This window comes from Temnothorax americanus, unplaced genomic scaffold (genome assembly GCF_048541705.1).
Source record: "Temnothorax americanus isolate GAGA-0224 unplaced genomic scaffold, ASM4854170v1 Scaffold62, whole genome shotgun sequence".
In the NCBI taxonomy this organism is placed as follows: Eukaryota; Metazoa; Arthropoda; class Insecta; order Hymenoptera; family Formicidae; genus Temnothorax; species Temnothorax americanus.
In genome coordinates, this window is record NW_027509769.1 from 808,198 (window position 1) to 825,621 (window position 17,424).

Genomic DNA, 17,424 nt, shown 5'->3' on the forward strand with positions numbered 1-17,424 from the left:
TCATGAGATAATTATAGGCGAAAATACATCGCGCGCTGAAATTTTCCCGCGAATATATAACAAAAACGATTAGGGAAATGAATAGAAGAAAACGCATTCAATATTAGAATTGCATTAGTAATCGCATTGCCGCAATGAGCACGTTATTTAAACGGCGATTATAATATTATGCAATATAAATGGCGAAGAAAATAATTTAATATCAGTTATTACACAAAATTATGATATCTGTAAATCGATTTGCGATAAAAGTCTTAATTTTCCATAACTTTTTGCTGAATTTTATAACACGTTATTAATTATTACAAAAATCAAAAAGCCAACAAAGATATATATGTTATCCGATACAATTGTTGAACGTCTGATTATGCGATTAAATTTTTATTTTTGACAAGAAGAGCATAAAGAAATTATTATGTATTAAAACAGTTGATCATAAATATAACTTTTTATAAAATCTTTTTTTATAAAACAATAAATACTTATGTTATATATTGTTCAAGCTTTTGAACGAATATAAAATACTTCCACGACATTTCGCTGACATGGAAGAGCAATAACGGAAGACAATTGATAAAGCTATGACACAACTACATCTTTGTTGCGCATCATGTTATAATCAATTAATTATATCATTAGAAAAAAATTATAACATGTATTATATGTATAGTAAGCACAATATTTTTTCTATTTTTCTATTTACTTTTTACGGCTTTTATGATTATATATAATATACGTACAATATTTTCTCTCTATATATTTAATATATTTATATACGATGTTTGAATTTACAACATTTATTTAATCTTAGTATTTTCTTCAAATGCTTACATTCATTTGTAAATGGGGACAAATTTTACACGAACTGGATGAGCTGGGCGAAGTACTATATCAGCATGTATTTGAAGTTCTTTCAAACAATCAACGGACTCCAAATAGAAATCATGTATCAAAGGAGCTACCATCGCTTTCATTTCCAGTAGAGCATATCGTTGACCTACAAATTGATGTGTATCACATTATATATATATATATATATATATATATATATATATATATATATTCGTATAAAAGGATTTAAAAAATATAATATCTTACCAATACAGTTACGTGGTCCAGCACTAAATGGTATGTACGAGTAAGGATGACGATTTTTGATATTTTCAGGCAAAAATCTATCTGGATCAAATACCTCTGGATTTGGCCAAAAATTAGGATCTCTATGGACTCCTTGAATATTAAGGTGCACAATAGTTCCAGCAGGTACTAAATATGATTCTAAAGAACATGAAATATATAATATAATTTATATATATACGCAATATATATAAATAATAATGGCAAGTTTCAAATTAAATTAAAAAATTTAGTTAAAATATAATTAAATTTTTAAAATTAAATGTCTTTAATATGACAAGTAATATCTCATATAGTTGCGTAGAAAACGTATAATAATGTAATAATTATATTAAATCTAGTAAGTAATATTATTTTTGAAAACATTATATGTTGTATTATTAACGTTATTTATAAGTATGAAGAAATTTTCTGAAATAAAGATATTATGTCCTGTATATATTTAGCTTTTGATACTTAAAAATGCATATAACAAGAGATTAGTTAAATACGTACGTAATTTTACATCTTCCGCAGCGACACGTGATATGAAAAATACACTGGGATATAAACGTAACGCTTCCTTTATACATCTGTCTAAGTATGGTAGATTTTGTAATGATTTTATAGTAAATTTTATTCCACTTTCTTGAATAACAGTATCAACTTCGCTTCTGACACGATCCTGTAAGAATGTAATTAAAAAGATGTTTCTTATTAGTCTGATGTTTTTACACGTACATTAATAAATTCCGAAATTCAAGAATGTTCGTTTTAGAGATACGTCAATTTATTTAAAATATATGTACGTAAAATATGTATAGTATTTGTCGTATGAAAAAAAGCAAATTGTTCACTGCGCACACACACACACTTATTTAAAAAAAATTTTATAATTTTACAGCTTTAACAAATAACTTCTTAAATTACTGGAATTAATTAATTTTTCTCCTAAGGGTTGCGCTCCTTTAATGATAAATACCTGAATATCCTTATGCTCAGCTAATAGTGCTAACAGAAAGCTTAGACCCATCGCTGTAGTATCATGACCCTATATCACAAAATATATATCAATATACCAAATAATCCATAAAAAACCAAGAGAAATTACAAACGCATACCTCAAACATAAAAGTATCAACTTCTTCCCTGATATCTAAATCAGTCAGAAACCCTTTTTGAGATGCTACTATTAGGAGGTCCAACATTGCGAGTCGCTTTTTTCTTACTAAATCGAAGTGTATAAGCATGTTATTATCAAAATGTTATAGCACAATTCTTGTTTCATTATACATCATTCATTATATTTATAATTTATATATGATATTACTTTTAAATTGTAAAGAGTAATGCTTGAATATATATTTAAGATACAGATGTTGATTACATTACTTACTTCCAATTGTGTCTGCATCATCTGTCTCTATCGATGTGTCATTATCGAAGTTTTTCAAATATCGACCATTGGTGCGTTCATGATACAGTTTTCTTTCTGCAATAATCTATGCGTATACAAAATTAATACTTTTTTAATTTACAAGAATGCAAATACCTTATCAACATATTACCGATACTTATGAATTATATTATAATGTTTTTATGCAAAAGTTATATGAAATCTTTATTCTAATTTTTCAAAATAAGTAATGTTTAGATATACAAATTATCAATATTAAATAATATTGTTTTTAATACCGTACTTGATCAGTAAATCCGTGTAATATCTTCAGAGTTTTTGCTTGCTCTCTGCCTTTTGGCGTTAATGAATATATCCAATTGTTTTGCAACCATTGCCTCAGTAATCTAAATTATTGAAATCATTAATAATTATAGTTATTAAATGATAGATAGTTTGAGAAAATCATAGCATTATTTTGTAAAAACTTCAACTTTTCTATAAATTCTTATAATTAGCAATATTTAAGTATAAAAAGAAAATACTAATAATAAGAATTATATATTTAAAAAGGTCTTTAAGATCTTATATACATATAAACATATACATATATACATTATATACATATAAATCTATACTTTTTTTAATTATTTTATAAATCTTTAAATCAAAGGTGTTCCATTTTTAGATTTGACACATATTGATTTTTCACAATATTTTAATACATATATAATATGACAAAAATTGCAAATAATTATTTTTAGATGTAAGATTTAGATTTAAATATACTTAACAAACTACATTCAATGTATAGATTGCTAATTACCGACATAAATAACATTTTACATTAAGGTTTATTTATCTTAATATAATTATATAGGGAAAACCGGGACACCATGAGCCACGGGGTACCATGAGTCATTGACTGTTTAGAGTAATCCAGAATGTTTAGGTTGATTCAACTAATATCATGTGACAGTTATTTTGTTGCCTATACTTTGTATCTAGGTGGTAGTCATCAAAGTCTGTAGTCTCGAGACGCACGTGACATAAATGATTTTTGTGATGCATAAATAACTTTTTAACCGTTTAGAAATATTTTAATATTGTTTTTGTAGTAAAATATACACGTACTAAAAATTAGGTGTAACTTTCTAGCATCTTTTGTCATTTTATTACACTACAGATAATCATATATCATTTTTTTTTTTTTTTTTTTTACGTTTTACCGTTTTCTATATTAAGTGCATTCGGGGCACCATGGGTCACACACGCCACCAAGATTGATGATAGATAGATAGGTTGATGATATATGTTATTTTTGATTGAAGAAAGCATGTCGGAAATTAGTTTTTCTAAAAAAAAAATGATATTCGGGTAGTGGCTTCTGATATCTTTGTTTGTCCTGCTCAATCCTGAACAGTGTCCTAGAAAAACGTATAAAATAGGCAACATTTTTTTTCAACTTTTGTAACTTTTCGTTATTTCTTGAATAAATAAGCTTAGTTTTTGTGTGTAACTCATACTCCTAGAGCTCCAGTGACAGACCCGGGTATGGAGCACCTTGGGTCAGTTCTCAAAAAATGTGTTTTAATTTTTTTCTCAAAACTAATCAATATTTGCCAAATACACTAAATAAATTTTAAAATATACGTAGTACTTTAATTATTTAAAAAAAAATGAGACAAAAAATCTTATACTTAAAAGTACTTTTCAGAGTTTGAATTTTTGTGGCTCATGGTGCCCCGGTCTCCTCTAATATTAATTTATATCTTAAATGTACACATATATTACATTTATATATAGTATTTGTAAATTACCTATAAACAAGAAGTTCGCCCATCCGATGAACTGCATTTCGATACTTTAGCTGAAACGTACCGAGACCATGTAGAGAAGTGCCCATGGCAGTTTCTGTAAATGCATTTGTTAAAGTGTATCACGATAATATTTTTATATACATATACATATTCCAAGAACATTATGACTGTAAAAATTATATATTGTTGATTATTAGTGTATCGTAATATTAATATTATGAATAAATGAATTCTTTTATATTATTCGGCCATTTGGAATATAATTCTATATAGTTATGGACAGAATACAATACCGCATATTGCATTTAGCGTATGTTCACTAACAAACGGCACTAAATCTTTTACAACTGTGCCTTCTGCATTTTTCAAACACCTTGTCATGTATTCGCCTTCCCCAATCAAAATCTCTACAAACTGCTGCAGTATATTAAAATGAAATGTGGGGGTTAATATCTTTCGCCGCGTATGCCACTTGGAACCTAAAATCAATATAACCGTAGGATGACGCTTTTAAACAAACGTTATTGCAAGATCACTTAAGCTTCCTGATTTAATCTTTCATCTGCTTTTTAATTATTATTAATTATTTCAAATTTATTTCTTCATTACGTATTCAGGCAAACCTTATTGCTTCTCGATAAAATCTACTAATCAGCAAAGTTTTTCACAATGCTTTTAATATTTTTCTCATAATACTAACATCCATAAAGAGTTACAGTCATTTGTCTAAATCTAATTATTATTGATATTAGTATTCGTTATAATAAAAAAAAAAAAAACCAAAATTGATTAAAAGTATTTTATATAATAAACTATGGATATATATATTCCAAAATTGTCGAGACTATGTACGGTAACATAAATATTTATCAAAATAACTGTATATGTATTTGCATTTATATTATTTTTCTATACTCATGGCTTTATATGGAAAATAAAATTACAAATTTATCATTTTCCATGCTTAATATCTACATTTAATGACATAATTTTGTTTTATTATTAATGTAATGAAAATTTGGTAGTTAAAACTTAATAATAAAGAAAATATACTCTTTTACACACACACACACACATATATACATATATTTAATTACATTACCTCCACTGGTGAGAAGACCAGTGCCGAACCAAGGATGTAAAATGTTATAAATACCACTCTTATCGATGTGCTTTGTACTACTTAATATTGTCTAAAAGAAATTATAAAATATTTCTTAATTAGATCGTAATATTACATCAATAATCAATTATTGTCAATAATTAACTGCATTGTTTATAAAATTATCTTAAATGTTCCATCTTTTGCGGATCTTTTACAAATATTTTTGAAAAAAATAAACAAGAAATACCTAAATTGCGAAAGCAGAAGTAAATGTCTTTTATATCTTATTACCTCTAAATCATCTGGGTGACGGATGGATACAATGGGAGTAAAAAAACACCATATTTTAAGAATGGGGTAATACTTGTCAGATATGGTAATCAGAAGCTTCGATTGTTCCTCTAAAATATATATATGTAATTAATGTAATAAATAAATTACATGAATGTATAGAATTATTGTAAATATTGATAAAAATTATGTTATAAACTATTATATTTAATGATAAATTTTAATAAAATTATATTAATTAAATTCTACCATTTCTTATATAAGTTCAATAATATAATTAATCAAATGAATGTTATTATAAGAAATAAAGGTTATTAAAAATAATCAACATGCAATAAAATTGATAGTTACATATTTTAAAGTGGAAAATTTTTAAATATCACTTTTGTTTACGCACACTACTTTTCCTTAATACAAAATTGAAAATTAATTTACGCAAATAATGTGTAAGAAATTTTAACTTGCCTCGAGAACACATATAATCTAATACATTTCCAGAAATCGGGTAACCTACTGGTCCTGGTATAAGATTGATAAGTTTCCCATTTCTCCCATGATGTACGTAATAATTGTATACCAATACAATAAAGATAAGTAGTAACAATATAGCAATAATCATTGTTTATTGCTGTAACTAACCAGTTTAATCAGTTCAGTTTCTATCAATTTTCTGTTCTTTTGATTATTGGATTCCACGAATCACCGCATATGTAATATTTGCTTCAGGACAAAACACATTACCGTCTTAATAACCTAAATGTGTTTGATAAATAAAAAGTACATTAAAATACGTTTATTGTCCTTCAACATCAAAAATTTTAATAAATAAGAATTTCTATTAACATGACTTTATTCTATCGCTGCATACAGAACTTATTGTCAAATATTTATTTATTATATAATAAACAAGGTTCAATGTCTCACCTTCATGGAACTTGACAACATCCAAATTTACAATTTCAATATTCGTAACGAGTGCGTGCACGATCGAACAATGAATTTTCTATAACTAAATAGATTTTACACCAACAGCAAGAAGTTCATGGTGGAACCAACAAATAGAACCTATTAGTTTAGCAGAAACTCCGCTATCGCATATTACACTGAGCAAACCATTAGTTGAATCAACTAAATCTAAAACATTTGCAATATAATTATAAATTTTAAAGAAGTATATGCTTACCACGATAAATATCCGCAAACTGAGTATTGTTATTTTGAAACTCGTATTTATACTGTTATTCAGATTTCAGTTCGAGAATATAATCTTTAAGAATATAAAGTCTCAAGATAATAAATGTTTTCAACACACTTCAAAAACAAGTAATTACGCAACACATTATTTAAAAAAATTATATATATATATATATATATATATATATATATATCATAAAAGGAAGCTCTTTAAATTAATATTATATAATATTATAATATTATATATATATATAATATTAATTTAAAGAGCTTCCTTTTATGATATAATATTAAGAGATACGATAGAATTTCTCTCGCGTGCATGCACGAGCTACTGATATACTATCAGCAAAATCGTTTTGTATCGTTTTAATCTAAGATCAATTAATGCGAGTTTAATTTGACCTTTGATTTAAACTTATTGTTAGATCTATGATGTACAAATAAAGCAAATGATAAAAACGTGAGAAAATAAAAAACAAGTGACATGCTTATAACGTTCATATGATGATAACGATTATGTTTTTATGTCATATTGTAGCTTTCTGCATGTCATTTCAATCGTGTTTTGCGACTGTCAAATTAATAGAACAGAAAATTAATACATGTGCAAAGCAACGCGAAATTTATTTTTATCTGACATCAGACGTATATAATAGACTGAATTGCTATTGGAAAGCTGTATGGAAGATCTAAAGGACAGAGATGTGCTTGCTAAAGACGCTTTCCTTTTAATTGTGTAGTTGAAAAGAAAAAAAGATGAAGAAACAAAAAAAACATCCCAGTAAGCACATATATCTCAATAATGCTGCAGCATTTTTCAACAAAAGTGTAAATACAGTATATACGTAACAATACATAATAATTCCTTAAAGAATTTTTATTTAAAAATTTCTTTATTGATAGGTCTTTTATTGATAAGACAGAGGTGATTCTTTCCTTCTTGCCAAACAAAATTATGTATTAACTTTAGATTGCAATTATTCGATTGGGACAAATCGTACACGAATTGGATGTGTAACACGGCTCACTATATCCATCATGAACTGAAGATCCTTCAAATAATCGACGGGTTCCAGATAAAAGTTATCTATCAACGACGCTATTATAGCTTTCAGTTCCAACATGGCAAATCGTTGTCCTATTATTCGTAAATACATTAATTAAAATTTGTTTATATGACAAGAAATTAGTAGATATCCGATTATTACCTATACAATTTCGTGGTCCTGCGCTAAACGGTAAATAAGAATAAGGATGACGATTTTGTATTCTTTCAGGCAAAAATCTATCTGGGTCAAATGCATCTGGATTTGGCCAGAAATTGGGATCTCGATGAATGTCGTAGATATGAATCTGCATTACTGCTCCAGAAGGTACCAGATATGACTCTGAAAATATGTAACAAATTATAATTTTTGAAGAATGAAGATTTGAGGAGTACAAAACATATTTAAAGATAGAAATTAAAAATATATAAATATATAAATTATTTTATTTAAATAACAATTGTGTTTTCATACTAAAGCGAGTTAATTATCTTACTAATTAAAATAAATTTATTATATACTTAAGGAATAAACACTAATATAAAAATACTTAGAATTGAAAACTTTTGTTCTGTCAATATATTGTTTAAAAATTGTAAAAATTTAAAAATTGTGTAGCAATGCCACAGAAAAAGAGAAAGAGAGAAAGAAGACTATAATAAATAAATTTTGGAAAAAATAATTTATTATAACTTAATATTTAAGAGTATTAGACAATCAGAGTTTATATGCTAATATATTACAACTCTTCTCTCCCATTCTATGATAAAAAGAAACATATATAATAGTTTATTAATTACTCACGCATTTTTATATCTTCCGATAAGACTCGCGATATTAAAGGAACGCTGGGATATAATCTTAACGACTCTTTTAGACATCTTTCTAGGTATTGCAAATTGTTTAATGCTGTTATGGTAAGCTTTCCTTTGTTTTCATGCATTACTGTTCTAACTTCACTTCTAACACGCTCCTAAATCATTAAATAAATTGTAAAAAAAATTATGTTTATTTCATTATTAATTAAATCAGAAGCTAATAAAGTATTGATATCTGTTTTATATGTATAAGTACATGCAGTATGTATACATTTTAATTTTATTTAACTATCATTAAAGGCAAGAAGAAAAAATTACATATATTTTTATAATAAATTAATATTCTTAATAATTTGTTTAACACTTATTTACAGGAAAAATGAAAAATATTAATTAGTTTAATTAATTGCATGTGATAATTTAATGATTTATGAAAAAAGAGATACCTGGACATCCTTGTGCTCAGCTAACACTAATATAGCGTACGTCAAACCCATTGCTACAGTATCATGTCCCTGTATTGTATAATAGAAGATATTTTTTTTCTATATTATAATACAGGTATGCGTTTCATGTTTTAAAATACAATTTAGAGAAAATAGATATTTTAAAAAAACCAATAATTATATTTATTGTTTATAATACATAAATATCAAAAATTTTTTAAAGTATAACTTAAAAAAATTACTTAAAAGTATATAATATTGTATTAATAATCTTTTGCATCTTAACCCTCAATTAGCACACCTCGGTTGGGCCACCTCAAATGCCACACTAGTGCGATTTGAGATTTTGACAACTTTTAACTGTCGTATCTCAGTCATTTTAAATAAAAATTTATGTAAAATTTTCCTGGCAATCGAGTAGTGCACTTTATTTTAGGAAAAAGAAATGATTTTTATATGTAAAATTGAAATATATAAAGTGCTGAACAAAAAAGAAGTGGTGCAAATTAGCACATGTGTGTTAATTGAGGGTTAATTCATAGTTCGGATATTGATAATCCTGATTTTCAAAGAATATTAATGAAAAATGCAAACACTTACTTCGAACATGAAGGTATCGACTTCTTCTCTAATGTCAGAATCATTTATCTCGTTATTGCGAGCTGCTGCTATCAGAAGATCCAACATAGCAAGTCGTTTCTTCTTAACTTAAATAAATAGATAAAACGGATTAGAAATTAATTTAGTTTATATATTATGAGTATTAATTTGAGAACATATAGAATGTCATAGATATTGAATATTTTATATCTATACTTCCTATTATTTTCTCATCGTCTGTTTCTATCATGTCTGTGTCTTGTAAAAATTTTAAGTATCGACCGCCAGTATTTTCATGATATTGTCTTCTTTCTGCAATAATCTACGGGGCATATATATTTATTTACAATTTATATTATACTGCTATTACATATGTTACTAACATTAAATTTTTCATATAAGTTATATTAGATTTATCATAATTTTACTTTACAGTAGAAAGATAATTTCACAATTCTAAATAACAAGATTTTTACTTACAATTTTAAATAACATTTTACTTACTTCTTCGGTAAATCTATGCAATATTTTTAAATTTTTAGCATGCTTTCTACCCATTGGCGTCAGCGAAAATATCACATCAGGATGATACCATGGTCTCATTATTCTGAACATAATTATAAAAGATATATTTTAAAGCGATTGTTGTATTATTTGTTTGATGAACCTAAATTTATGTTTATAGACTTTTAGAATTATACTTTTTTTTAATATTACAATTTTTTTTTTTTTTAATACTCAATTAGAATACAATAATGTAATGTGCTATGTATGTCATGCTTGCTGATCTCAATCCATTATTTTATAAAATTTTTAAAAAGAGATTATTATATTGCATATCTTTTATGTTAAAGTATCGATCAAAATATTAATTGTATGTGTCTGTAGTAGTTTTTATATGTTTAAATAAATCTTTAAACTGCATAAAAAAATATATATGTCAACTTCTAACAAACTTTGCCAAATTACGAAAATAACCAATTTTCACAATTCAAATAGTTACTCATAGCACAAATTAAATATAATGTACAGGAAGAAAATCATACTGCATCACAAACGATAAAGCGACATAACAATGAAGAAAGCACGTATCGACATTTTTTTAAAAGTAGAATAATGTGAATAATGTATAATGTATTTACCTATAAGTCAAAATATTACCCATCTCGTGGATTGCTTGACGATATCGTTGTTGAAATTCATCCATATTTTGCAAAAAAGTTCCCATTGCAGTTTCTGTAAGCATATTTGTTAAACTTGCATAAATGCTTATAAGCTTAATGTATCGTATTTATTTAATCTTAAAATTTTGAAAATTATAATACAAAGCATCCTTTTAGAAGCTTTAAAAAATCTTTTTTTTATATTATATATAAAAATTTTTGCAAAGATTTTGAGTATGATTAATAGAAATTATATTAATATTATATAATTACATAATTATTATTATGTAATTGTTATTCTGTAAACCAATACTCAATCAATTAAACGTTTATGTTAGAACAAATTTTCCTATCTCGTGGATATATGTATTTACCGCATATTGCATTCAATGTATGTTGACTAATAAAGTTCGCCAAATCATTGATATTTGAACTGTTGCTATCTTTCAAAAATTTTGTCATGCGATTTCCTTCTTCTATGAAGACATCAACAAATTGTTTTAATATAGTAAAATGAAACGCAGGCGTTAATATCTTTCGCCTTTTTCGCCATTTGGATCCTGTAACATAAATACAATTTTTTATTTCTAAATGTATTTTATGGTATCATATCCGCCATATAAACTTTGTTGAAATTTTGTATACCTTAAATTTTTTGCAGTAATATATTAATTAAGCCTGATTTATAAGTATTATTTTTTATATCACATATTTTTTAATGTAGTAATAATAATTGTAGTTAGCTAAATAATTTAAATCGGCCAAATTTGAGCAAATATCAGAGATGTTAGGAATATATTTAATAAATTCAATAACAGTATACAGTCGTATTTACGTTTCGAGCCTTACTTGGCCTTCTTCAGAACATTAAAAAGCTATAAATGTGTAGTTTTTTGTTACCGATTTTCTGGAAACCAATTTTTCTAATTTTTCGGGAAATAATTGACCGAATCTTAAAGAATTATATATGAAACAAGGGTAGAATTTTCCGGGGAATGCTTTTACATTAATCTACCGATTTATTGATTTAGTTAAAACTGGTTTAAAAATGTTATTAATTTTTTTAGGATGGGTTTAATTGCCACGATGTATTATTTTTCGATAATAATTTATTTTTTTTTAAACCGGTTCAAAAATTTAATTAATTTTTTGATGATATAAAGGATTCTTTGCAAACGAATATAAAGGATTCTTTGCAATTGCCTGATAAGCCATTGCCTTATAAAGGCATTTTTTTTACTAAGGATATTGAAACACAAATGAAGTCGTTTGAAGAAAAACGACTCCCGGGCGAAGCCCGGGTAACCAGCTAGTATTATATAAATACCAAAGAACACAATGAACAGAAAAATGCTGCCTTTTATGTTCCGCATGTTAGGATTGAAAATTTTGTCAAGTTCATACCTTCGCTGGTGAGTAAACCAGTTCCCAACCAAGGATTAAGAAAACTGTACAAATAGCCCTTTCCAAGATTTTGTGTTGTACTGCTTAATATTTTCTAAAACCACATACAAGACGAATTTAAATAACATAACTTTCATCAAATAATAAAAGGAAAAAATGGAAACTCATTGCTCCTTACAGCAAATATTTTGCAATGTTAGTTTTTAGCAAAAATGATAAAAACCTCCATTTGTGAACATTGGAAAATATATGTATATGTATACATATTCTAAAAACAAACTGTGAATAGCTATAAAATTTTGATCACCATTAATAAAGATATTACATCACAAATTAATAAGACAAATCGATGAAAGATTGGTTTATCTTAATTATGATATTTTCTTTACCTCTATATCATCTGGATGATGAACGCTAATAAAAGCAATCGGACCGCACCAAAATGAAAAAATTGGATAATAATTCTTAGAGGCTGAACGTTGAAGATTCCAAAGTTTTTCTAAAGTATAAAATTTAAAAATATATTTGAGATCATCCAGTGCAATTGGTTTTTGTGTGCATTATCAATTAAATTTAATCAAAATTTAATATTTTATTAATTGTTTTATTAGAGAGAGTGGAATTCATCTATTTAAATACTTTTTATGATTATTTGAATGATAGGACTCACTGCAAAACTTTTGCAATCTTCACGTTCTAATCATAATATTTATTTTTTGAAATTTAAACACATTAAATATAATGCTAACAATAAATAAAATTAATTACTTTTATTGCAAGAAGAACAAAAATAAACTAGATTAAAAACAATTCTTGTATATATTAGTTCGAAGTATCGCGGTTGCACTGCATAATTCAATTGTCACTTCTTACTACTTATTTTTTTTAATAATAATGTCGCTAATTAGCATCTCTCATAAATAAATTAAATGTTTATTATTAAAACAATAATATTAAAAAAATTTTACTTGCCCTGCGAATACACACAAAATTCTAAAGCATTGCCAATAAATGGCAGTCCCGGCTTACATGGAATTTTACTAACAAGTCGTCTAAATCTTTCATGATAAAGAATGTAATATAGTAATATAATAAAGAAACATGATAGTAGTAAGATAATAATCATTATTTCTTATATATATATATATATATATATATAAACAATTAAAACTTTAAATAACTTAAAATTTTCCTCAAATTTCTGTTGTTCCTTTTTTCACTTGATTGAATATCCACACGAGTTACATATTACAATCAATTATAATGCACTGTAACAAAAAATAACAATTAACACTTTTATATTACATTAATATTTATAATAGGAAAATTACAATAAATTGCACAAACGACATCTCTAAAGTTCCGTATGTGTGTTCATAAAAAAATCTAAAATAAATAATATTTTACATGTTATATATATATAATCTATGGGGGGCCGGTATTCAACATAGTCCGTTCTTATTTCAAAACCGTCTTAAGTAATATTTTAAGATGCTAATACGGTCATTTCATTGGTTGGATGGAGTCTAAGGACTGCCTTTGACTTAAGACGAGCTTAAATATAAGATCTGAATGTGAATACCGGTCTATAACTTCAAGAAATAGATATGAATAACTTAATATTTAATGATTATTTTACAATGTTTTTTATATTACAGCATTTTTATTAATATTAAATTTTAAAAAATATAAACTTAAAATATGAAATCTAAACAATATAGTAATAATAATTTATTATACGAAAATTATAACGAATTATAAATTAGAATTATAATCCATTTGTATTATAACGATTTACACATTTTTACCAACGGTCAATAAAATTCGAAATTATTGATCGTTATTAATGCCATTATTTTGCGATTATTAGAAATAATTAAATGTCAGTCGTATGTCTGAAATTACGTCTGTTTTCTTTATTAAATCGATTTATATAAAAAAATAAGAATACTTTTGCAAAACGTTTTTATAAAAATATAATATTTTAATAAATTACGCTAAATCTTTAAAAAAAGATTTTATCATATTTTATTTAATTTTACATATATTTATAAAAGTCATATTATTCGTGGAATTAAAATTGATTTTAAAAAAATTATTAATTCTAATTATTATTACTGTAATTATTAAAATAAATTTAAAATTTCTCTATGACAAATATTCTAATAAGATATAGCACAAATAATAACATAATTCACCTTATTAACAGATCCTTTTCCAAGTTATTTTTACTTTGTATCATTTTTATTTAAATATCTTATTTCCATAGAAAATTTCACAAATGCTTACATTTTATATGCACTTTTAAATTATTTTCTTGAAATTAATTACAGAAGTGGTGGTTTTGATGATTGTAATTGAGAGAAACTAATAATAATTGATATACAATTATAATCAAGAAACTCAAACGACCGTTGTTACAGTATTTCTACATCAACGTTTCTGATATATTCCGCAGGCACGAAAAAGAATCTTATGTAAATGGTAGATAACAACTACTCACGTAACATGCATATAAATCTTTATTCATGAGTGAATGCTTTCATATTGTTGCGCCCGTGCTGGACACCCGTTTGTAGGCTGAACTTGGCTCCGCTGACCGTTCCGCGGAAGCTTCGTGCTGAAGCGCGTCCCTTGACTACGGAATATTGATTTTCTTGTTTACTGTCAGATTTACGGAGAGACTCAAAACGTTCGGACGAGTTCTCTTCCAGAAACGCATTCCTGTACAAAGATCTTAAATAAACCCGAGTTCCTTTTGTAAACGAGAGTTGTCTTTCTTACGCGAGTCCGGGAGTGCGCGGCGCGAACGCGAGTGACTAGTGATTGCGGAGCGCAGCGCCAACAATATCTTAAATGAATACTGACCCTGATAACCTTTACTTCTTTTTATTTTAATATCGAGAGTCCTCATACTACTTTATTAAATGAGTAAATGCGCAACAAAAAAGATAAATATATTTATAAATTATGACATTAAGTGTGTGCAAAAATATGTGCCTTATATTATCAATTGCGGTAAAAATGTAAGTAAATAACTATAGAAAGAACCGTACCATTTATTTGAATTTGTTATACTCAGAACACAATTAAATATAGTATTTATATATACATATATAATACGTATTTTTTTACTTACACCAATATTATCAGATCATGTAACACGCACATATATTGATTTCTTATTACACATAATGAATTTTCACAACATATTGTTGTGCCGCTCCGGGCACGGAGATTCGTCGATCCGCAAGGGGTCACAAGAAATCATAACCACAATTATTTTAGTCAAGAAATTTAATAAACGCTTTTAATTCGAATCGTACAACGGAGTTTTAAATCTTCGCGCAGACTGACCGCTGTTAACTTTCTACGCGTTTCTTCTGAAGACTGCGCCCACTCCTCGTACGTTCTCTCTTCCGTATTAATTGGCAGGCTCGACGTATTGTCGCTGTTTCAGGGTCGAATTGTTTCAGGGTTATTTCTTAATCAGCGTTTTTCGTATTGTAACTGGTTTGCACCGATTGGATTTTGGGTATTGATCACGCAACTGTGTTGTGCTGACTCGTCTTATTTGTTATTTCGTTATTACTAAATTTCGCTCGCTATTTGTTGTTACATCTGTTATTACTACTTGCGATCGCTTACAACATCTTAATCAAATAATCGGGTCATCAGGTAATCAGATCGCAACAACTTGTTAATTTTGTTATCAAAAATCCTTAATTATTTATCCACTCATTAAAATAGATGCACATGCGATACGATCACACTAAAGATCATATATTAAAATATATCTAAATATTATTAAGAAGAGATACAACGATCATACATCAACATAGTAAATATGTATAGAGTATATAAAAGTATATAACTACCTATGTATAACAAGAACATAACAACCCTGTGACCAATTCTTACCCAAAAATTGTTTATTTCTACTTATTAAACTATATCACTTTAGATGAATCAGACGGCACGATCGATTGGCACAAATCGTGTACGGATCGGATGTGTAACACGGGTTACCAAATCTGACATAAACCGAAGATCCTTCAAATAATCGACGGGTTCTAGATAAAAGTTGTGTACCAACGACGCTATTATGGCTTTCAGTTCCAACATGGCAAATCGTTGTCCTATTATTCGTAAATACATTAATTAAGATTTGTTTATATGACAAGAAATTAGTAGATATCCGATTATTACCTATACAATTTCGTGGTCCTGCGCTAAACGGTAAATAAGAATAAGGATGACGATTTTGTATTCTTTCAGGCAAAAATCTATCTGGGTCAAATGCATCTGGATTTGGCCAGAAATTGGGATCTCTATGTATATCGTAGATATTTATATGCATTACTGATCCAGTAGGTATCAAATATGATTCTGAAAATAGCATGTAACAAAATATAATTTTTGAACAATATTTTAGTGAAAACACACATATATGCAAATACTCATATTATGTAAATTATTTTACTTGAGGTACAATTTTTTTTACTATATATAGTAAATACTTAAGTATAGTAAATACTTAGTACACTATATAAGTTAATGATTTTATGAATTGAAAAATTCATTGCACGTTAAACCAACTGTATACAAGTGTTTAGAATTAACAAGTTCTATTTTGACAACATTATGTATTTGAAATTGGAAATATTATGTAATATAGGAAATAAAGAGAGAAAGAGAGAGAGAGAGAGAGAGAGAGAGAGAAAATTTATAAATAGTTATTATAAAAATTTTTGTATAAATTGATATTAAAATATCAGACAATCAAGGTTTATATATTGTACTTCGGCGTATAACACTTTGTTCACAATTCTTTGGCAAAAATACATATATGATATATAATAGTTTATTATAATTACTTACTTGTTTTTACGTCTGCTGATAAGACTCGCGATATGAAAGGAACACTAGGATATAATCTCAATGATTCTTTCAAACATCTTTCCAAGTATGGCATATTATTTAACGCTGACATGGTAAGTTTTCCATCATTTGCTTGTATGA

The 17,424-nt window shown here is 26.7% G+C and overlaps 2 protein-coding genes across 2 annotated transcripts; both read right to left on the bottom strand.

Moving 5' to 3' along the window:
* Positions 1-429: 429 nt before the first annotated feature.
* Positions 430-16,376, bottom strand: LOC143905491 (uncharacterized). The gene is made up of 27 exons (XM_077420932.1): positions 15,542-16,376; positions 14,906-15,126; positions 13,375-13,670; positions 12,792-12,901; positions 12,403-12,496; positions 11,373-11,558; positions 10,978-11,071; positions 10,340-10,442; positions 10,052-10,157; positions 9,836-9,942; positions 9,236-9,304; positions 8,776-8,944; positions 8,134-8,313; positions 7,905-8,063; positions 6,753-6,862; positions 6,194-6,350; positions 5,729-5,838; positions 5,435-5,525; positions 4,626-4,811; positions 4,333-4,426; positions 2,817-2,919; positions 2,513-2,618; positions 2,238-2,344; positions 2,099-2,167; positions 1,633-1,801; positions 1,099-1,278; positions 430-997 (listed from the first exon to the last, which is right to left on the bottom strand). Exons 3-27 carry the CDS (start codon positions 13,526-13,528, stop codon positions 834-836), a joined length of 3,177 nt encoding a protein of 1,058 aa, XP_077277058.1. The 5' UTR covers positions 13,529-13,670; positions 14,906-15,126; positions 15,542-16,376; the 3' UTR covers positions 430-833.
* On the bottom strand, positions 16,372-17,395 carry LOC143905492 (cytochrome P450 4C1-like). Its single transcript, XM_077420933.1, has 3 exons — positions 17,284-17,395; positions 16,612-16,791; positions 16,372-16,541 (listed from the first exon to the last, which is right to left on the bottom strand). Exons 1-3 carry the CDS (start codon positions 17,393-17,395, stop codon positions 16,372-16,374), a joined length of 462 nt encoding a protein of 153 aa, XP_077277059.1.
* Between the last annotated feature and the right edge of the window lie 29 nt (positions 17,396-17,424).